Below are 22,140 nucleotides of genomic sequence, written 5' to 3' on the forward strand. Positions count from 1 at the left end.
CCTGATCTGGGGGAATTTTCCTGGATTTAAAATGAGCCAAGGCCGATAGCTCTATTGCTTTCTGCCCTCTCCACTGCATGATCCTACTTGCTGTGAGGCTGGCTTCCTGCTTTCCACAACTGGCCTCAGTTTCATCTACTCGTCTTTGGCTCCTTTTTCCGATGCAGCACTTAGAGATAAAAGGTGCCATGGGAATAGCACTGAAAATAATAATAATTGGGATGTAGACAAGCCAGCAGCACTTTTCCAGGCCAGGTGGGAGATTTAACATTTACATGGCCAGGAATTGAAGAAGTCAGGGAAGCTCGTTAAAAGCGGAAGAGGATTAAAAGATGTGGATTTGAGGAGGGTTTTTTGTTGTTACAACTAAAAATACATTTTTTTTTTTTTTGAAGTGGAGGAGGGCGTATGGAGTGTGCTGTGGGCAGATGCAGGCTTGACAGCAGTGGGAACTCTTGCCGTAAAGTGATCTGTACATAGGAGTGACACTGTGTAGTCCATGCTGCAGCTTCCCATCCCATTCTGGTCAAGTAACCCAAGAGGCAGCTTTGCCCATAACATCTCCTCAGACCTGGCAGCACCACTTCTTATGGGAGTGAGAAATATTGGGGCTGCTTATTAGTTGAGCCCTGGGATTCTCCTGATCCAATATTAGGCTCCCAAGTGTGTCAAATGCTGTCTTGTGGCCTTGCAGTCTTATAAATTTAACGTTGGGAAAGCCCTGTTATAGCCTCTTGTCCATTCCCTAGCTGGGGCAGGACATAGTCCCCGGCTGGAGGACATTGCTGATCCTGAACTGGTTCTGTGGGTGCTCTTGCCAAACAGCGCTGCAGGAGTGATAAGCTGTTCTCCATAGCAAAAGCCAAGCACTGAACCACCCAGGCCTTGAATAGTCCCTTTGGGATTGCACGATTATCTGTCTCTCGTGCTTAGTAAAAGGGCAAAAAGAGGCACTTCGCAATTTCTGTTTTGCCTGCCTACCTACCCCTTCCCCTTTCCTCTGTGTGTAAACTTAAAAGTCCTGAAGCTCCAGCCTTAGCTCTAAGGGCAGATGTTCTTGGTATTCTGCCCACATCTGGCACTGCAGAAACAGAGTGCAGTAAACTTAGCTGTGGGCACCGATTTCGTCCCTCCCCCTTCAGTTATCCTGCTGATCTACTAAGTGTCAGGGCTCTGACTCTCTCTCTCCCTCCCTCCCTCCCTCCCCCTCTTGCAGGATGCAGTACTGGGCCAGGAGGCTGGAGCAGGAGATTGATGGAGTGATGAGACTATTTGGTGGTGTCCAGCAGCTCAGAGGGGTAAGCCTTTCTCTCTTGCCCTCTGTTTCCTTCCTTGTGGCACTGAGCAGCTCTCCTATTCTAGAGAAGCTGCCTGCGTGAACACTTGTAATAAGTCACCGTCTTTCTGCGCGCAGGGTTACAGCTGCCTGTGCCTCTGGTTGATAGTCAATTTGATGCATTTATCAAGTGTGCATGTGTGTTTTGTATCCATCTACGTGGGTTTCTATATGGTTGCACACGACTGTTATCTCAGCACCTCGTTGTGTTCTTTCCCTGTACTGCACAGCATACACACACTAAATCCAGCTGTTTGTGCTGCCAAGGAGAGACAGTGCTCTTATTTGCCTTGTAAGTTGAAATTGTCACTCTTAAAACAGGCTGCATTCAGAGAATAATCTGAGTGGTTGGTTTGCACCTAAATACCATAATGAAACATGGTGATTTTTAGTTGGCAAATAACAATCTGCTTCTCCGCACACAGGTGTTTACAAATAAAATACCATTGTAGAGGCCCCTGTTTCCTCACCCCTCTGTTTCTCGTTGTCCAGCTAAGCTGAGAAGCCAGGGACTGAATGGTCTGTAGCAGCAGAACTCCCTCCTCATTCCTGGAAGTGATCCCTCCAAGTCCGAGCTGGGGTAGTGAAAGGGAAGCCTGCCCTATTTCCACAGTGCCGGTACAGCATGGGTGGGGCGGGGGGGACGACTTCAGCCTCCAGTGCCTTCTCTCCCTCCTTTTCCCAACACTTCCAACATCACTTTATTAGTTATTTTAAATGGAATAATCTGAAATAAATATTGAAACACTGGAAGTCTAAGGATCCTAAAGACATCAGGTTTTAAAATCATGCTGTTAGTTAAATTGGGACAGCTTTGCATATAGACAAGCTCTTGGATCAGAACTGGGCTCTTGGTGTTGAGCTCCCAGCACATCCTATATAGGGTTAGACATCTATATGGTTGATTGCATGTGTGTGGAGACACAATGGACAACATGCTCTTCAGAAGAACACCTGGGAAGGACCACTACTTAGTTCCACATCTGTGACCACACATTCATATAATTTTAGTCTCCTTTTGCTTTTCGCTCCCATGCATGTTAAATAGGTGCATCGGAATCCAAAATGAAATAGTCTTCTGTCTAATACAAACATTAAGTTGCTTTCTACTTTATCAGCCCTTGTTTCCCATTGACCAGTCAGTAAATTGCAGGTAAGGGTAATCACTTCCTTCGGTTTAATTATTCTTGTGGCATAGGGTTCCCCAAGCTGTAATTGAATAGCACAGGATCAGTTGAAATCAGACAGGTTTAAAGTCCACAGGACTAATAACTTTGGTATCTAGTGAAGTAGAAAGAGCAATTTGTACATTGTTCCTGTATCTGGTGACTGTACAAGCAAGCGGTGGGCTACTGACAACTTTTAACATCACCCGACTGAATGTCTTGTTGTAATCGTAAAAGAATAGCCAAGGTTATCTATGGATCAACAAATGGGGGACCTGGTATGGTGCTTGAGGGTTGATTTCATAAGCAGAATTTAAATGAATGACACTTACTTTAGAGGGCAGATCCCCAGCTGGTGCAAATCAGCAGAGCTTCATTGAATTCAAACCTAGCTGCCTTTCATCCCAAAGAGCTTTACAGACTGTACACACATACAGCACTGTTGTCCACCAGTCAGTCTGGGATGCAGTGTGGCGGCTGTTTAACAGCACAGAGCAGTTTAGGACAAGAAGTGAAAAGGGAGTACTGTATCCATTTGGGGATATTTAGGGAACAGGAGCACATCATTGTTTAAAGTTAGGGACTGACTAATGCTCCCTCTGTTGCAAAAAGTGCCATCTGGACAGACCCTTGGGTTTGTATCTCATCTGAAAGACACCACCTCCAGCAAAACACCACTCTAAACATGACAAAGGCACTTTGGTTTGGGACTGACTCAGGCCTGGTCTATACTACGGGGTTAGGTCGAATTTAGCCATGTTAGGTCAGTTTTTAAAATGAATGCGTCCGCACAACCAACCCCATTCCGTCGACTTAAAGGGCTCTTACAATCGACTTCTGTACTCCTCCCTGGCGAGGGGAGTAGCGCTAAAATCGACCTTGCTGAGTCAAATTTGGGGTAGTGCGGACGTAAATCGACGGTATTGGCCTCCGGGAGCTATCCCAGAGTGCTCCGTTGTGACTGCTCTGGACAGCACTTTGAACTCCGATGCACTAGCCGGGTACACAGAAAAAGCCGCGGGAACTTTTGAATTTCATTTCCTGTTTGGTCAGCGTGGCGAACTCAGCAGCACAAGTGACCATGCAGTTCCCCCAGAATAGCAAACGCCCTCCAGCATGGACCAAAAGGGAGACACTGGATCTAATTGCTTTATGGGGAGAAGCATCTGTACAGGCAGAACTCCGATCAAAAAGAAGAATTGCAAATATATTTGCCAAAATCTCCCAGGGCATGTTGGAGAGAGGCTACAACAGGGACACACAGCAGTGCTGCATGAAAGTTAAAGAGCTGAGGCAAGCCTACCAAAAGACAAAGGAGGCAAACGGTCACTCAGGGTCAGAGCCCCATACATGCCGCTTCTATGATCAGCTGCATGCCATTCTAGGAGGGGACCCTACCATTACCCCACCGCTGTCTGTGGACACCTGCAAGGGTGGGGAGTCTCACATAACGGAGGAAGATTTTGTGGATGATGAGGAGGAGAATGCGCAGCAGGCAGACGGTGAATCCGTTCTCCCCGGCAGCCAGGACCTTTTCATGACTCTGGAGCCAATACCCTCTGAAGGTGGGATCCCCGACCTTGAAGCTGGACAAGGCAACTCTGGTGAGTGCACATATGTAACTACAGTACAGGGTTTAAAAGCAACAGTGTTTAATGTTTGATTTGCCCTGAAGAATTGAGTTGCATTCGCAGCCAATACAGCTACTGGAAAAATCTGTTCACATGTCTGGGGATGGAGCAGGAATCCTCCAGGGATATCTCCATGAAGCTCTCCTGGAGGTACTCTGAAAGTATTATGGAATCATTGCAGCACAAAGCATAGCAGTGAATGGTCCTGGGTTTTGGTCGCATTCAAGCCACATTCGGTGTATATCTTTCTGTGTTATCCTCAGGAGAGAGATATCATTCATGGTCACCTGGTTGAAATAGGGAACAGTAAAAGGACCCCATTCATGCTGGGCTGTTCGTGCTTGGCTAAAAGGGATCATCCTGGAGAATAGCCACGGGGTGGGATAGGGGGAGGTGTGTGCTGCATATCCACCCAAAAACCGCAGCTCCTCCTTTTTAAATGTGAAACCCAACCCATTGCTTGTTATGGGAAAGGATGGTGCTGCAGTTTGAAACCATTCCCACATGTTACGCGTAAGAAGCCAACCCTGCTTACCCTTTGCCTTACCAAGGCTGCATGGAAACTGAATTCTGTTGCCTAGCCCTGTGTGATGTGTCACCATACCGGCAGGTGCTCAATATAAAAGACAAAATGCGACCTTGTACCTAAAGCACATGTGCTGTCTACTGTGAATTGCTTGATTCACTGTGAAAGAGTCTCCCTTTTGTTCTCAGAAATGTATCATCTTAAATTTTACTCTCCCTTTTTATCCCCCCCCAGGTGCAAATGTTTCTAGGCTCCCCCTATCATCTCCGTCCCTGAGGCTATCGCAGATTAGAAGGCGAAAAAAATGCACTCGCGATGACATGTTTTCTGAGCTCATGCAGTCCTCCTGCACTGATAGGGCACAGCTGAATGCATGGAGGCATTCAGTGCTAAAGGCTAGGAAAGCATTAAGTGAGCGTGAAGAGCAGAGGCAGGAGGCGATGCTAAGGCTAATGGGGGAGCAAATAGACATGATGAAGCATCTGGTGCAGCTGCAGGAAAGCCAACAAGAGCACAGACCCCCACTGCATCCATTGTAAACCACCTGACCTCCTCCCCAAGTTCCATATTCTCCTCACCCAGATGCCCAAGAACGCGGTGGGGGGAAGGCTCCGGGCACCGAGCCACTCCACTCTAGAGGATGGCCCAAGCAACATAAGGCTGTCATTCAAACAGTTTGCTTATTATAGCCACGCTACAAATCAATTTGGCCTTGTCCTTCCCTCCTCCCCCCTCGCCCTACCCCACCGGGGCTACCTTGTCAGTTATCTCCCTTTTTAAAAAAAAAAATAATAAAGAAAGAATGCATGGTTTCAAAACAATAGTTACTTTATTTAGAAGGGGGCAGGGTGGTTGGCTTACAGGGAATTAAAATCAACAAAGGGGAAGGGTTTGCATCAAGGACAAATACACACAACTGTCACACCGAAGCCTGGCCAGTCATGAAACTGGTTTTCAAAGACTCTCTGATGCGCAGCGTGCTTTGCTGTGTGCTTCTAATCACCCTGGTGTCTGGCTGCTCAAAATCAGACACCAGGCAATTTGCCTCAACCTCCCACCCAGCCATAAACATCTTCCCCCTTACTCTCACAGACATTGTGGAGCACACAGCAAGAAGCAATAACAATGGGGAATGTTGGTTGCGCTGAGGTCTGACCTAGTCAGCAAACAGCGCCAGCGAGCTTTTAAATGTCCAAAGTCACATTTTACCACCGTTCTGCACTTGCTCAGCCTATAGTTAAACTGCTCCTTACTACTGTCCAGGCTGCCTGTGTACGGCTTCATGAGCCATGGCATTAAGGGGTAGGCTGGGTCTCCAAGGATAACTATTGGCATTTCAACATCCCCAATGGTAATTTTGTGGTCTGGGAAGTAAGTCTCTTCTTGCAGCTGCTGGAACAGCCCGGAGTTCCTAAAGATGCGAGCATCATGCACCTTTCCCGGCCATCCCATGTTGATGTCAGTGAAACATCCCTTGTGATCCACCAGTGCTTGCAGCACCATTGAGAAGTACCCCTTACGGTTTATGTATTGGTGGGCAAGGTGGTCCGGTGCCAAGATAGGGATATGCGTTCCATCTATTGCCCCACCACAGTTAGGGAGACCCACTGCAGCAGAGCCATCCACTATGACCTGCACATTTCCCAGAGTCACTACCCTTGATAACAGAACATCAGTGATTGCATTGGCTACTTGGATCACAGCAGCACCCACAGTAGATTTGCCCACTCCAAATTGATTCCCGACAAGCAAGCTTCCGCAGAGCTATCGCCACTCGCTTCTCAACTGTCAGGGCAGCTCTCATCTTAGTATTCCTGCGCTTCAGGATGGGGGAAAGCAACTCACTGAGTTCCAGGAAAGTGGCCTTACGCATGGAAAAGTTTTGCAGCCACTGTGAATCATCCCATACCCGCAACACTATGCGGTCCCACCAGTCTGTGCTTGTTTGCCGGAATCGGTGTTCCACTGTATCAACCAGCCCCACTGCCACCATGATGTCCCAATTGCCACAGCCCGTGCTTTCAGGAACATCTGTGTCCATGTCCTCTTCAAAATCCTTCTCATGCTGGTGTCTCTTAGCCCGGTCCTGCCTATACTCCAGGATAATGCACGAGGTGTTTACAATGTTCACAACAGCAGCGGTGAGCTGAGCGAGCTCCATGCTTGCTGTGGTATGGCATCTGCAGGAGAGCAGAGTTGCAGCGGAAGCGGTGAATGATGATGGATGCCACGAGAATAGATACTGATACAGAACGACGAGAGGACCTGCGAGGTGGATTCATGGCACCAGGAGAGCCGGATTGCAGCAGAAGCGGTGGATGACAACACCATGGAGAAATTTGCTATTGAGACTGAGCTCATTTACAAGATCAGGAGAGCAGAGTTGCAGTGGAAGCGGTGGATGATGATGGTTAGCAGTCGTACTGCACCGTCTGCTGACGGCAGCACCCAGGACACAACAGCAGTGGTGATGGTGAGCTGAGCGGGCTCCATGCTTGCCGTGGTATGGCGTCTGCACGGAAAAAAGGCATGGAATGGTTGTCTGCCGTTGCTTTCGCAGAAGGAGGGGCAACTGACAACATGTACACAAAACCGCCCGTGACAATGTTTTTGCCCCATCAGGCACTGGGAGCTTAACCCAGGGTGGTGGAGACTGCAGGAACTGTGGGATAGCTACCCACAGTGCACCGCTCTGTAAGTCGATGCTAGCCACGGTAGTGAGGACGCACTCCACCGGCTTAATGCGCTTAGTGTGGACATACTCAATTGACTGTATAAAATCGATTTGTAAAAATTGACATCTGTAAAATTGACCTAATTTCATAGTGTAGACATACCCTCAGACAACAAGAGCACCAGCTGAATCACCATGAGTGGAGGGGAGAATGGAATAAAATTTTGTGAGAAGCTATGGGAACTGAAGCTTGCATCTAAATGGAAATGGGGCTTCTAAAAAAGGATTATGAGGCAGATGTCATTCCTTGTGAGACAGGTAGGGGGAAGAACGATAGAATGAGTACTGCTTTCAGTATTAGAGATGAGTTATGCTGTCTTCTGAGTGTGGGAAATCTGTAAATCAAAAGCAGAAAGAGATAAAACATGGGGTTGGAGGTATTGGGGCTATTTCTGAGTCAGGACCCAGATTTAGATCAGATTGTTGTAGCTGTACAATGGGCTGTACCAAACAGGTGTTTGTCTAACCTGCTCTTAAAAACCTCCAATGGCAGAGGTTCTACAACTTCCCTGGGCAATTTATTTCAGTGCTTAACCACCCTGACAGGAAGTTTTTCCTAATGTCCAACCTAAACCTCCCTTGCTGCAATTAAAGCCCATTGCTTCTTGTCCTGTCCTGAACAATTTTTCTCCCTCTTCCTTGTAACAAGCTTTTATGTATTGAAAGCTATTATGTCCCCTCTGTCTTCTCTTCTCCAGAGTACACAAGCCCAATTTTTTCAGTCTATCCTCAGAAGTCATGTTTTCTAGACCTTTCATTATTTTTGTTCTCCTCTGGGCTTTCCCCAATTTGTCAACATATTTCCTAAAATATTGTGCCCAGAACTGGACACAATACTCCAGTTGAGGCTGTATCCGCGCGGAATAGAGCAGAAGAATTACTACTTGACTTGTTTACAACACTCCTGCTAATACATCCCATTTTTTTGTTTGTTTTGTTTGTTGTTTTGCAACAGCGTTACACATCATATTTAGCATGCTATGACCCCCAGATCCCTTTACACAAAACTCCTTTCTAGGCAGTCATTTCCCATTTTGTATGTGTGCAGCTGATTGTTCCTTTCTAAGTGGAGTACTTTGCATTTTGTCCTAATTGAATTTCATCCTATTTTGTTCAGATCATTTCTCCAGTTTGTCCAGTTCGTTCTGAATTTTAGTTCTATCTTCCAAAGCACTTGCATCCCCTCCCAGCTTGGTATTGTCCGCAGGCTTTATAAATGTATTCTCTCTATCTCATTATCTAAATCACTGATGAAGATATTGAACAGAATTGGGCCCAGAACTGATCCCTGCGGGACCCCACTTGATATGCCCTTCCAGTTTGACTGTGAACCACAGGTAACTACTCTCTGGGAATGGTTTTTCAACCAGTTATGCACCCACTTTATAATAGCTCCATCTCAGTTGTATTTCCCTAGTTTGTTTATGAGATGGTCATGCGAGACAGTATCAAAAGCCTTACTAAAGTCAAGATATACCACATCTGCTGCTTCTCCTCCATCCACAAGGCTTGTTACCCTGTCACAGAAAGCTATTCGGTTTATTTGACACAATTTGTTCTTGACAAATCCATGCTCGCTGTTGTTTATCACCTTATCTGCTAGGTGTTTGCAGATTATTCGCTCCATTATCCTTCTCCCTCTCTTTCCTCAATACACACCTCTTACCATGGCACTTGCAGAACCTGGAATGGGTAAGTTAAGGGACTGTGGCGTATGCATTTTATGCACATTTATATCTGAATACAACTAGCGCACCTGCTGATTGTTCCCCTCTCCCCCAGACTTTGTGTCTTGCTTTTCATTGCAGGGGATCAGGATCTAACCGTGAACGTGCTTGCGGGTTTTAGCTCTGTGCGTATATGTTCTAGCTCTGTCTGCATTTCCCAAATTAGATTACAGACTCATGGAGCCAGGGACTCTTTCTTTGTAAATGTCTGTACAGTACCTAGCACAACAGGAGCCCTGAATGGGACCTCAAATATTATGTGGATCTAAATTTAGTGATTAATGCCCCTGGCTCCTCATGGGGTATAGGAGAAAACTGCAGTTCAGGCAGAAGCTTCAGTCCAGATCAGTGAACCCCCTGCCAGTATACATTCTGGGTCCTGCTGACATCTCTCACAGGTTTATGGAGAGAGCAAGTGCTGGGGAAGGTGCTGCTCCAGAAATGGATCTTCAATCCAGGCCTGACTATACCCGGTAAATAACAATAATAGAAATTCCCTCCTCAGCTTTGTCAGGTTATTTATTTATATTTTCTTGGTTGCTGTGAAAGGATGTGGGACTGAAACCTCATAACTGTTGTGGCATATGAGGCATGAACTTTATTGTCAGAAAGCTGGTCTCTGGGAACATAATGGTGCTGAATATTTTATTCTGCCCACCCAGGAATGACTTTTTTTTTTTTATTTTAACTCTTAAGTCATTTCCTGGAGTTGGCATACTAAATGTCAGATGCCCTGCTTCCTCCTCTTCTGAAGCCTGAAGGTATAGTCATCTTGCACACCTCTCTGATGGACGTTTTTTGAGCTTGCACCACTTCAGATGCATCTTTGTTTTTGTAAATTGTTTTTTCTTTGCAGTCATAAAAGAGCGAGAGAGTCCTGGGGTGCAGTGGGGTGGCATGTCAAAGTGCTTGCTTTTCAGCTCAGAGATATAGGTTCCGCATTCCCCTAAGGCCCTGATCTTGCATGGGACTATATGTGCTTAAGTGTTTTCAGGGTTGGAGCTTTAGATGTGGACTCACCTGCTTAATCCAGTGGCCGGAGATACTAATGATTAAACCCTCATTGACGTCAGTGGTGCAGGATCAGGCTCTGTACTGGTTTGTCCCAGATGAGACTTCAGTGAGACAACCTGTGATTCTAGGAGGTTTCGTGTGGTTTGTTCCCTCCCATCCATAGCCATGGTCTTGGTCAACCAAGCCAGCTCCTCCATGAATCCTTACAAATTTGACTCTGTCCAGTGTAGTGGAGTGTGGGGTTTTTCAAGTATTCATTCGATATAATTAACCAGTTTAAAATACACTTTTTCCTGTTTAAAATAAGGTATATTTTGTTTAGAAACACAACTTTAGAATATTTCCCCATGGTCACAGCAGCCCTCTCAGCATTTTTTGCAGGACAGGTAATGTAAGCCTGACGTGTGCTGCCGCTTTCCTAAAATTCTAACTCTCTTCTTGTGTTTTTAGTGTGGTCATAAACTACCAGCTTTAGTCAGAAAGTGACAGTGAATTTGCAGTTTCCTGTTGTAGTCTGTCTTCACATCACAAAAAGCACCACAGAGTTTGGTGCTATGCTCAAGGGACCCAGGACTGGAATAGCAGCGGGTGCTGCAGACAGGATTGCGGTGCATTGGCGGAAGTGTGCATGTGTGTTTGGGTCTGAGGGAGCGCAGGACTTCAATAGCAGCGAGGCTGTGGGTTGAGATTGAGGGACATTGGTGGAACCGCGTAGGGGGTGGGGCTGAAGATTAGTTGCATTGGCAGAGCTGTGGGGGAGGACTAGAATCACAGAGGGGCTGTGGCTCGGGATCGAGGGGCATTGGCCTGTGTGTGAGTAGGACTTGAACCATGCTGTCTGCTGGTAGTCAGGGTTGATTGAGGTACCTCGGCAAATCTCTGTTTGTCACTATGGTACATTACATAGAGCTTACTTGCACCATGCTTCACTTGTAGTGCTATTAGTACCCTGGGTTCACAATAAGTAATTCATAAATTTAAATGTAAAAGGCAGAAGAACTCGTATCACAGACTTGAGGTAGGCACAGTGCCCGCAGGTGCTGTGTAAGCTCCCTCTTGCCAATGCAACTCTGTCCTCACCTGCGGTGCTCTCCTGCAATTCCTGTCATGGGACGTTCTCACAACTCTGGTAATACACCTCAATATTGGCCTGCATTACAGTCTTGCATTTGCGCTGCCTGGTCTCGTGAGCAGCTGCAAATTGTGCAGTGTTTTTATTTCTTGTGATACAGATGAGACTGCTAAGCTCTTCTCAATTGTTAACTAAACTGCATGTGAACCCAGGTCTCTGAATATGAAAGGCTGGTGCCTCAAACTGTAGTGTCACCTGCCACTTTTACCTCCTCCCAGCACCTTCACCCTCAGACTGACAGCATTGATCCTCCACTTCAGTCCTCACAGCTGGGTGAGGAAACACCCAGCTGTAGAGTTGCAACTGATGGGATCCCTTGGCTTGTCTGCTGCCATGGGGCATGCCGCAGGGACAGGCACAAAGGCTGACTCCAGCTATGTTGTGCTCTGAAGATCTTCGTGTCGGTGTTACTCTGGCAGGTAGAGGTTAGCAGTGAGGCACGGTGGAACAGGCAGAGTAGAGCAGGTGCAGGGTCCCTCCCTGCCTCCCGCCTCTGCAATCGGCTGAACCAAGCTGACAATCCCCTCTCGAATCCAGCAGACTGCCTCCGCCACCCTCTCTGGGGAAGTAGATCGTGGTGACTGGCTCGGCCTTGTGTCCTTTTCATCCAGCACCAGCTTGCTGCCTGCAGATTGTGCTGCCCTTTTCATCTCCTAATGGTGATGAGGAAACATCCAGTCCATAAAGGTCCAGATGGCCTGAAAAGCTGAGCCATCAGCTGGGCGTGAGGAGCAGCTTGTTGGCAGAGCGCGGCAGCCAGCTACCCTCCAGCCCATTGATGCTTGATCCTCCTCTACAGGTGTCACTGCAATGTTGGGGAAAGCACGGAGATTGAATGGGGTCCATGGGGGAGGGGGTGAGTTTTTTAAAGCCAGGGCCGCCCACAGTGGGCTTCCTCTATTTGCTGGCAATCCCATGGTAGCGGTGTGCCCTTCTGGATGTAGCATTCCTCTCTCGAAGGCTCTATTGAACACCGTGGAGGAGAGATGGCTCCAGTATCTCCTTCTAAACTGACATCAAATTTTTCTTCAGTGGCTTTTTTTTGTTTGACTGTATCAGGACTTTCACTTGTTGTTATGGCTCTGCTTTCCCAGCTCTTTACCTTGACTTGACAGTCTCATACCCCCACGTGCGCGTGCCTGGAAGTTCTTATTTGTTAATGAGCGCTGGCTGGGAAGGGGGATAGTGCGGCCAGGTATTGTGCAAGCTTCTCCAGCACCACCTGCTGTTTGAATTCCAGGTGTCCTACACCTCTGCTGGTGCACATCGGCCCTGGCCATTTCATGAGCTGAGACCTACCTTTCCACCAAATTGTGTGGGTTGGATGTGTGCCAGTGATGATTCAATTTGTTTGAAGGTCTTTGTTCTGAGCAAAGATTTGGATTCGGGTCTGCAAAGCTGAAGGGCGAGTGCATGAACTTACTGTAGTTCTTTCCCCTGTCCTTCTCATGTCTCTCTGCAACTTGTTGCTTCTCACTCTGCTCTGTCGTTGTAGCCCCTATACAAACGTTGGTAAAGAGCACAAGATTTTTGGTTGGTTGGTTGGTTTTTTTAATGATATCAGCAGGTGAGAAGCACCTTTGTGAGGGTAACTGCCAGTGTGTTTTTGTTCAGTCTTCTAATGATAACGATACAGGTAACTGCGAGCATTGCATGTACTGGATGACGCTTTCTATAGCCAGGTATTGTTACCCGTTTGTGAGCCTGAATTCTGATCTGTCTGGAGAAGGTGGCTGTGGATCGGATCCCTCTTCTGCCTTGGGGATGATGGAGCGTTGCTTTGCTTGCCTTAATTTCCTTTGGGTGAGGAGGACTCTCACTGGGAATTCAGAGGGTAGTGGTGGGGATTTGGGACAGTGTCCAGTGTGTTTGTAAAAATGAACTAGTATTACAGTAACAGAGATCAGGACTCCATTGTGCTAGGATCAGTACAGACACTTACTGAGACACAGTTCCAGCTCCAGCAAGCTTGCAGTCTAAATAGACAAGACTACAATAGGTGGAAGGGGAAACAGAAATGCACATGGGGGACGTGACTTGGCCAGGGTCTTGTATCGGATGAGTGGCAGCGCTGGGAAAAGAACCCAAGTTTTCTGACTCCCAATCGAGTGCTCTATCCACTAGACCATGCTTTAAAACCATCCCCTGGTGATGGGGAGAGGTTGGTCTTGCCCGTCTTAAAAGCCAGAATCTATCCTGAGTGCGCTGCAGTGTGTTTAAGTGTGGAGGATTCCCAGGGACTGGATTGTGGCTGGCGCCCATAGGAGGAATTTCTGTTGGAGTCAAAATCCTGAGCAGTAGCTCTGCTGCTATGTAGTGGGTGCATTGTGCTCTGTGCTGAGAAAGGAGGCGGGGTTCTGACTAATCCCCACCCCCTTCCTTCCCACTTTCAGATAGCTAGCTTCCCAGGAGGGGCTAGCCAGGAAAAGGGACTATGCATCCTGGTGCGATACAGGCCAGCCAATCATAGAATCTCAGGGTTGGAAGAGACCTCAGGAGGTCATCTGCCCCAACCCCTGCTCAAAGCAGGACCAATCCGCAACTGAATCATCCCAGTCAGAGCTTTGTCAAGCCTGATCTTAAAAACCTCTAAGGAAGGAGAATCCACCACCTCCCTAGATAACCCATTCCAGTGCTTCGCCACCCTCCTAGTGAAAAAGTTTTATTTCCTAATATCCAATCTAAACCTCCCCTGCAACTTGAGACCATTACTCCTTATTCTGTCATCTGCTACCACTGAGAACAGTCTAGAGCCATTCTCTTTGGAACCCCCTTTCAGACAGTTGAAAGCAGCTATCAGATCCCTCCTCATTCTTCTCTTTTGCAGATTAAACAATCCCAGTTCCCTCAGCCTCTCCTCATAACTCATGTGCTCTAGTCCCTAATCATTTTTGTTGCCCTCCGCTGGACACTTTCCAATTTTTTCACATCCTTCTTGTAGTGTGGGGCCCAAAACTGGACACAGTACTCCAGATGAGGCCTCACCAATGTCGAATAGAGGGGAACGATCACATCCCTCGATCTGATGGCAATGCCACTACTTATACAGCCCAAAATGCCGTTAGCCTTCTTGGCAACAAGGGCACACTGTTGACTCATATCCAGCTTCTCATCGACTGTAACCGCTAGGTCCTTTTCTGCAGAACTGCTGCCTAGCCATTCGGTCCCTAGTCTGTAGCGGTGCATGGGATTCTTTCTTCCTAAGTGCAGGACTCTGCACTTGTCCTTGTTGAACCTTTATCAGATTTCTTTTGGCCCAGTCCTCCAATTTGTCTAGGTCCCTCTGTATCCTATCCCTACCCTCTAGCTTATCTACCTTTCCTCCCAGTTTAGTGTCCTCTGCAAACTTGCTGAGGGTGCAGTCCACGCCATCCTCCAGTTCATTAATGAAGATATTGAACAAAACCACCCCAGGACCGACCCTTGGGGCACTCCGCTTGATACCGGCTGCCAACTAGACATGGAGCCATTGATCACTACCTGTTGAGCCCAACAATCTAGCCAGTTTTCTATCCACCTTATAGTCCATTCATCCAGCCCATACTTCTTTAACTTGCTGGCAAGAATACTGTGGGAGACCGTATCATAAAGCTTTGCTAAAGTCAAGGAATAACATGTCCACTGCTTTCCCCTCATCCACAGATCCAGTTATCTCATCATAGAAGGCAATTAGATTAGTCAGGCATGACTTGCCCTTGGTGAATCCATGCTGCCTGTTCCTGATCACTTTCCTCTAAGTGCTTCAGGATTGATTCCTTGAAGACCTGCTCCATGATTTTTCCAGGGACTGAGGTGAGGCTGACCGGCCTGTAGTTCCCCAGATCCTCCTCTTTCCCTTTTTTTCAGCCCCCTACTTCTGTTCCCCACCTATAGGAAACAAGGTTCATGTGCTGTCTATCTGTTGAGCTTGTACTCACCATCCTTTCCCCCCATGCACGCACACGCTGCCTCCAAATGCCATTGCTCTGCCCTCTCCTGCTCCTCTTGTTTGGGGAGGTGAAGTGTGCAATGCCAGATAAACACATTCCAGTTCCAAACTGCTCAGGTTTATTTTAATCTGCCCAGGCCGTTCAGCAGCCTCAGCACAACACTGAGTGCAAATTGACTATGTATTACTGAGTGGCAGCATTTTAATGTTCTCCTCGCAGTAGCTTGGCTGGGGCGGGCAGGCCTTCTTGTGCCACCCTCTAGAATGGTCTTTGCAAGTGTCTCCTTCTGGCATCTCCCTCCTCTTCACCCTTCCTCTCCACTTAGAGCTGTATTGCATCCATCCTAAGAGCTGTCAGGGAAACATATGCTCCAGGTTTTAAATCATTTGCATAATGAGGCTAATATGTGTGAATAATTCATAGGGGTAGCTGCATGTGGATGTTCACTGCATGGCGTTCGCACCCCTCGTTAAATCCCTTCCAGTGGGTGGTACAAATCCAGTGAGGAGGTGGGAACAGGAGAGTCTATACTGCAGATAGCAGCCCAGTTGTGTTGGTGGGTACAGGAGCTCTTCTCTGAGAGAGGGAGAAACACCCCTTTTAGCATGGGGGAGCCCAGCCCATTACAACAAAGGAGAGAAGCAGCCTAGAAGTCTCAGATGTTAGGCTAGAAACTTGTTTCTTTTAGTGGGAAGCTGTGAATTTAAAATGCTCTGCAATATTTTGAAGTGAAGGGGGGGGGGGGAAGTGAAGGCATGCCCTCTAGCTCTTCATATTATTATTATTATTTATTATTATTTTTGGTAGTGGCCTTGGTAAAACTTGATTTTTGCGCCTGGGCTGATACATTTTCTCCAGTCACCTGCCATTTGCCAAGGGGATTGATCATAGAAACGTGAAAATTTGTCCTCCCTGCATTTAAAACAGTAATAGTTTGGGAAAAGATCCCCAGTTTGCAGGTTCTGAACAGGGCAAAGAACATTCTGGTCTGTTTATTCCATGAGCTGAATGAGTGGAAAGCTGAGAGTCCCTGGAAATGCTTCGTAATAGGAGAATCTGATTGGTTGAACTGTGGTGATTTATCTGACACTTTACCTCACTTGCAATCAATGAGATCACAAGCTGATTTCCTCAATTAAAAAAAACCCAAAACACTCTTGGCTTTCTTCTGTGGTTTTTCCAGCCCAGGATCTCAATACACTTTGCAAATATGAATGAATTTTAGCCACACATCTTCCCTGTGGGTCTATTACACATGGGGAAACTGAGGCAGATTGAATTGGCAAAGGCCATGTGGTAGGGCTGTGACAAAACCTGACATCTTCTCTGCTGGTGATGTGCTCTAGCCACTTGGCTGTGGTCCTCCTCATAGTGTTAAAGTGTCTACAGACTGACCTGCCTCCCAGGGCTTGGGCCAGGTTGTGCCTGTTACACAGCAGCCTCAGTGTGGTTAGGTGTGGAGCCAATTTGCTCCTGGAGGCATCCACACCTGTGAGAAGGCAGTAGGGTTATGATGGAGGAAGAAGTGTGCCACCCCAGGTAGAGGCCTTGAGGCTCAACCCAGAACCCTTCCTGTGGGAGGCTGCATCCAGCTGCGTGCAAGCCCAGTGCCACTGTCCCTTCTCTAGCTCCCTGGCAATGCAGCACCATTAGAGCCTAGTCCCCAAGGCCTACCCCTGGTTGTGGCCTTCCCCAGGCTGTATCATCATCTTTGAGTAACTTCTGGAGGGCCAGAAAGAGAGCAGCTTACACCCACTTCTTTCCAAGTGCTGGCTGGACAACTCCTCCCTCCAGCAGTCCCCCTCCCCTCACTTGCACAGAACAGATCCCAGAGGCACTGGTAGGATTCAAGAAAGGGGAAAATGTGCCACAGAGACTGCTGAACCCTCCTTCATGAAAGGTTAGGAGGTGCTGACTGTGCATGGCTCTTTAGGCCATGATCCGGTGTGGAAACCTCCCCTAGGGGCTGTGTTTGCATCTCTCAGACCTGGAGTGCAGTGGCAGGGTCTCTTCCTGTCCCTGACCTGGCATAATTATAGTCCCCAAAGACCTTGTTTGTAACCCCTCTGGTTGACAGAACTAGGCTTGAATACTGATGCATTTTCAGCTAATTGTCAAGCTGGCAATATCGTGGTCTGATGACACAGATTCCATTGACTTAACCTATTTACCCCAGTATTGTCGATGAGGGCACAGGCCCAGTGTTCAGCTGATGTTCGCATGCACACATCTCTCGGATGCACAGCCCTGTTGTCTGGAGTTTCCAACAATTGTTGAATTTGCAGCCAGAAAGTGGGCATCGCATGTGAGATCCTCATGACTGTTAAGCAAAACCATTAGGATCTAGGGTGCTGGCATTGGACAGCCGTGGGAACAACAAGAGCATGGACAGCGTTCTGGTGCCTTTAATTACCCGGGTTCCGTGCTTGTACTGTGGAGACACCAAGAAACACATAACCCTCCATTTTAATACTAGGTTAAACCATTACGTTCAGGCAGTGGTTAAACCAAACCAAAACAAATCCCGAATGCAAAATGAATCAATAGGCTGAGATCGTTAAAGTTCGCCTCCTTAAAAACACACATATATTATTCTTTAATGGAAAGTTAATTGTCGTCTTATTCTCTCCAGATGGTTCTTTTCCTTTACACTCAGCAGGGGAATTGATGTAGCTTGGGACACAATCTCCTGTGAGTGGAGCTGATAACTGAAGATGCAGCTTTATCGCTGATCAGGAATCAAAACAAGGAGAATTTTTTTTTTTAAATGTCCAGCGTGGCTTCAGACTTCCAGGATAAATTGAGGCTGGAGGAACTGCATTGCCTTTTCCACCCAGAAATGCTCGGGGGGTGGGGTGGTGGAGTGGTTGCTTTTCCTGTCCCCACCTGGGTTGTCAAACCAAAACTTGGTCTCAGATGCCACCATGGGGAGAAATCTGCATCGCTGTCCTGGGATCGGAGACTGTTTGCACGTTTCAAAACATGAGTATATGCTCCCAAGTATTCTAAAGAGGATGCCCCTCTTTAAATAGCCCATTTTTGGCACATGGATGAAATAACAAGATGGCAGCGTTAAAATGCAAGGCGGGGTCCAGGATAGGTGGCCCCTCAAGGGCATATTTGCTTTTTTAATTTGAGTGAGGCTTCAGCCCTGTAAATTGCAGCTGCAAACTTGCCTGTTAAGTGAGTATATTTATGGGTTCTCATTGAGGTGGAGCACCTCTGACTTCTGACCTGCATAATTCTCTTGTTTCATAGCACCTTTTGGCTTGCAATAATTCTACCAGTTTTATAGGGTCCTTATTTCTTTTTAATCATTCAACATTTAAAAATTACTGAGCCAGCAGCATCTGACATTGATTCAGGTTTTTTCCCTTTTTGAACTTGACGATGATCTGGTTATACAAGAGCACCTTGTTCAAAGACTAAGGGTATGGCTGAAAAGGTTGTGAGTAGAGCTGGTGGGAAACTTTTCATCAGAACAGTTGATCAACAAAAATACTGTTCTGTAAAAAATCTAAATGTCTAGAAAAACAAGTCAATTTTGACTTAATTTTGTTTACATGGGGGTGGGAAGTAACAAAATGCTTTGTTTGTATTGACACATCACCTTTTGGTATTCTTAGGAACATTTTGGTTTCTTGTTTCAAACTGATCTTTCAAAAAAAATTAATTTCTTGTTTTAAAAGGTCTAAATAGGAACAAAATATTGCAATTGACCCCATATGATATCTTTTTGTTGTGTGGGAAATTTTGAGGGGTGTGTGTGTGTGTGTGTGTGTTCATTCCATTTGGAATGGAAAAAACTTCAAAATAGTGGAATATCCATTTCCCACCCAACTTCAGATGGGAATGTGACTTGGAACAGTGCACTTGCTGAAAATCATAGAATATCAGGGTTGGAAGGGACCTCAGAAGGTCATCTAGTCCAATCCCCTGCTCAAAGCAGGACCAATCCCCAATTAACTCATCCCAGCCAGGGCTTTGTCAAGCCTGACCTTAAAAACTTCTAAGGAAGGAGATTCCACCACCTCCCAAGGTAACGCATTCCAGTGTTTCACCACCCTCCTAGTGAAAAAGTTTTTCCTAATATCCAACCTAAACCTCCCCCACTGCAACTTGAGACCATTACTCCTTGTTCTGTCATCTGCTACCACTGAGAACAGTCTAGAGCCATCCTCTTTGGAACCCCCTTTCAGGTAGTTGAAAGCAGCTACCAAATCCCCTCCTCATTCTTCTCTTCTGCAAACTAAACATCCCCAGTTCCCTCAGCCTCTCCTCATAATTCATGTGTTCCAGTCCCCTAATCATTTTTGTTGCCCTCCGCTGGACTCTTTCCAATTTTTCCACATCCTTCTTGTAGTGTGGGGCCCAAAACTGGACACTGTACTCCAGATGAGGCCTCACCAATGTTGAATAGAGGGGAACGATCATGTCCCTCGATCTGCTGGCAATGCCCCTACTTATACAGCCCAAAATGCCATTGGCCTTCTTGGCAACAAGGGCACACTGTTGTCTCATATCCAGCTTCTCGTCCACTGTAACCCCTAGGTCCTTTTCTGCAGAACTGCTGCCTAGCCATTCGGTCCCTAGTCTGTAGCGGTGCATGGGATTCTTCAGTCCTAAGTGCAGGACTCTGCACTTGTCCTTGTTGAACCTTTATCAGATTTCTTTTGGCCCAGTCCTCCAATTTGTCTAGGTCCCTCTGTATCCTATCCCTACCCTCCAGCATATCTACCTCTCCGCCCAGTTTTGGGTCCTCTGCAAACTTGCTGAGGGTGCAATCCATACCATCCTCCAGATCATTTATGAAAATATTGAACAAAACCGGCCCCAGGACCAACCCTTGTGGCATTCCACTTGATACCGGCTGCCAGCTAGACATGGAGCCATAGATCACTACCTGTTGAGCCTGACAATCTAGCCGACTTTCTATCCACCTTATAGTCCATTCATCCAGCCCATACTTCTTTAACTTGCTGGTAAGAATACTGTGGGAGACCGTGTCAAAAGCTTTGCTAAAGTCAAGGAACAGCATGTTCACTGCTTTCCCTTCATCCACAGAACCAGTTATCTCGTCATAGAAGGCAATTAGATTAGTCAGGCATGACTTTCCCTTGGTGAATCTATGCTGCCTGTTCCTGATCACTTTCCTCTCCTCTAAGTGCTTCAGGATTGATTCCTTGAAGACCTGCTCCATGATTTTTCCAGGGGCTGAGGTGAGGCTGGCTGGCCTGTAGTTCCCAGGATCCTCCTCCTTCCCTTTTTTAAAGACGGGCACTACATTAGCCTTTTTCCAGTCGTCCGGGACTTCCCCCAATAGCCATGAGTTTTCAAAGATAATAGCCAATGTCTCTGCAATCACATCCGCCAACTGCTTTAGCACTTTTGGATGCAGCACATCCAGCTCCATGGACTTGTGCTCGTCCAGCTTTTCTAAATAGTCCCGAACCACTTCTTTCTCCACAGAGGGCTGGTTAACTACTCCCCATGCTGTGCTGCCCAGTGCAGTAGTCTGGGAGCTGACCTTGTTCGTGAAGACAGAGGCAAAAAAAAGCATTGAGTACATTAGCTTTTGCCACATCCTCTGTCACTAGGTTGCCTCCCTCATTCAGTAAGGGGCCCACACTTCCCTTGACTTTCTTCTTGTTGCTAACATACCTGAAGAAACCCTTCTTGTTACTCTAGCTGCAACTCCAAGTGTGATTTGGCCTTCCTGATTTCACTCCTGCATCCCCGAGCAATATTTTTATACTTTTCCCTGGTCATTTGTCCAATCTTCCACTTCTTGTAAGCTTCTTTTTTGTATTTAAGATCAGCAAGGATTTCACTGTTAAGCCAAGCTGGTCGCCTGCCATATTTACTATTCTTTCTACACATCGGGATGGTTTGTCCGTGTCACCTCAATAAGGATTCTTTAAAATACAGCCAGCTCTCCTGGACTCCTTTCCCCCTCATGTTATTCTCCCAGGGGATCTTGCCCATCAGTTCCCTGAGGGATTCAAAGTCTGCTTTTCTGAAGTCCAGGGTCCATATTCTGCTGCTCTCTTTTCTTCCTTGTGTCAGGATCCTGAACTCGACCATCTCATGGTCACTGCCTCCCAGCTTCCCCTACTAATTCTTCCCGGTTTGTGAGCAGGAGATCAAGAAGAGCTCTGCCCCTAGTTGGTTCCTCCAGTACTTGCACGAGGAAATTGTCCCCTACACTTTCCAAAAACTTCCTGGATTGTCTGTGCACCGCTGTCTTGCTCTCCCAGCAGATATCAGGGTGATTGAAGTCTCCCATGAGAACCAGAGCCTGCGATCTAGTAACTTCTGTGAGTTGCCGGAAGAAAGCCTCGTCCACCTCATCGCCCTGGTCCGGTGGTCTGTAGCAGATTCCCACCACGGCATCACCCTTATTGCTCACACTTCTAAACTTAATCCAGAGACTCTCAGGTTTTTCTGTAGTTTCATACTTGAGCTCTGAGCAGTCATACTGCTCCCTTACATACAGTGCAACTCCCCCACCTTTTCTGCCCTGCCTGTCCTTCCTGAACAGCTTATATCCATCCATGACAGTCCTCCAGTCATGTGAGTTATCCCACCAAGTCTCTGTTATTCCAATCACATCATAATTCCTTGACTTTGCCAGGACTTCCAGTTCTCCCTGCTTGTTTCCCAGGCTTTGTGCATTTGTGTGTAGGCACTTGAGATAACCCGCTGATCGCTCCTCTTTCTCAGTATGAGGCAGGAGCCCTCCTCTCTCACGCGCTCCTGCTCGTGCTTCCTCCCGGTATCCCACTTACCTCAGGGCTTTGGTCTCCTTCCCCCGGTGAGCCTAGTTTAAAGCCCTCCTTCGCAAGCAGGCTGGCTAACCTAGTGAGATGCTCTTCCCTCTCTTGATTAGGTGGAGCCCGTCTCGCCTAGCAATCCTCCTTCTTGGAACACCATCCCATGGTCAAA

The 22,140-nt window shown here is 47.1% G+C and overlaps 1 protein-coding gene across 4 annotated transcripts in view; it reads left to right on the forward strand.

Moving 5' to 3' along the window:
• The first annotated feature begins 1,217 nt into the window (after positions 1-1,217).
• The window catches only part of CACNA2D2 (calcium voltage-gated channel auxiliary subunit alpha2delta 2), a 570,874-nt gene continuing 549,951 nt past the window's right edge, over positions 1,218-22,140 (forward strand). For all 4 annotated transcript variants that reach the window (XM_077821335.1, XM_077821332.1, XM_077821333.1 and 1 more), the window contains exon 1: positions 1,218-1,298. In XM_077821335.1, the coding sequence (XP_077677461.1) occupies positions 1,218-1,298 (81 nt within the window). The remainder of the gene's footprint in view (positions 1,299-22,140) is intronic.

Source organism: Eretmochelys imbricata, chromosome 7, assembly GCF_965152235.1.
Source record: "Eretmochelys imbricata isolate rEreImb1 chromosome 7, rEreImb1.hap1, whole genome shotgun sequence".
NCBI classification, from domain to species: domain Eukaryota; kingdom Metazoa; phylum Chordata; order Testudines; family Cheloniidae; genus Eretmochelys; species Eretmochelys imbricata.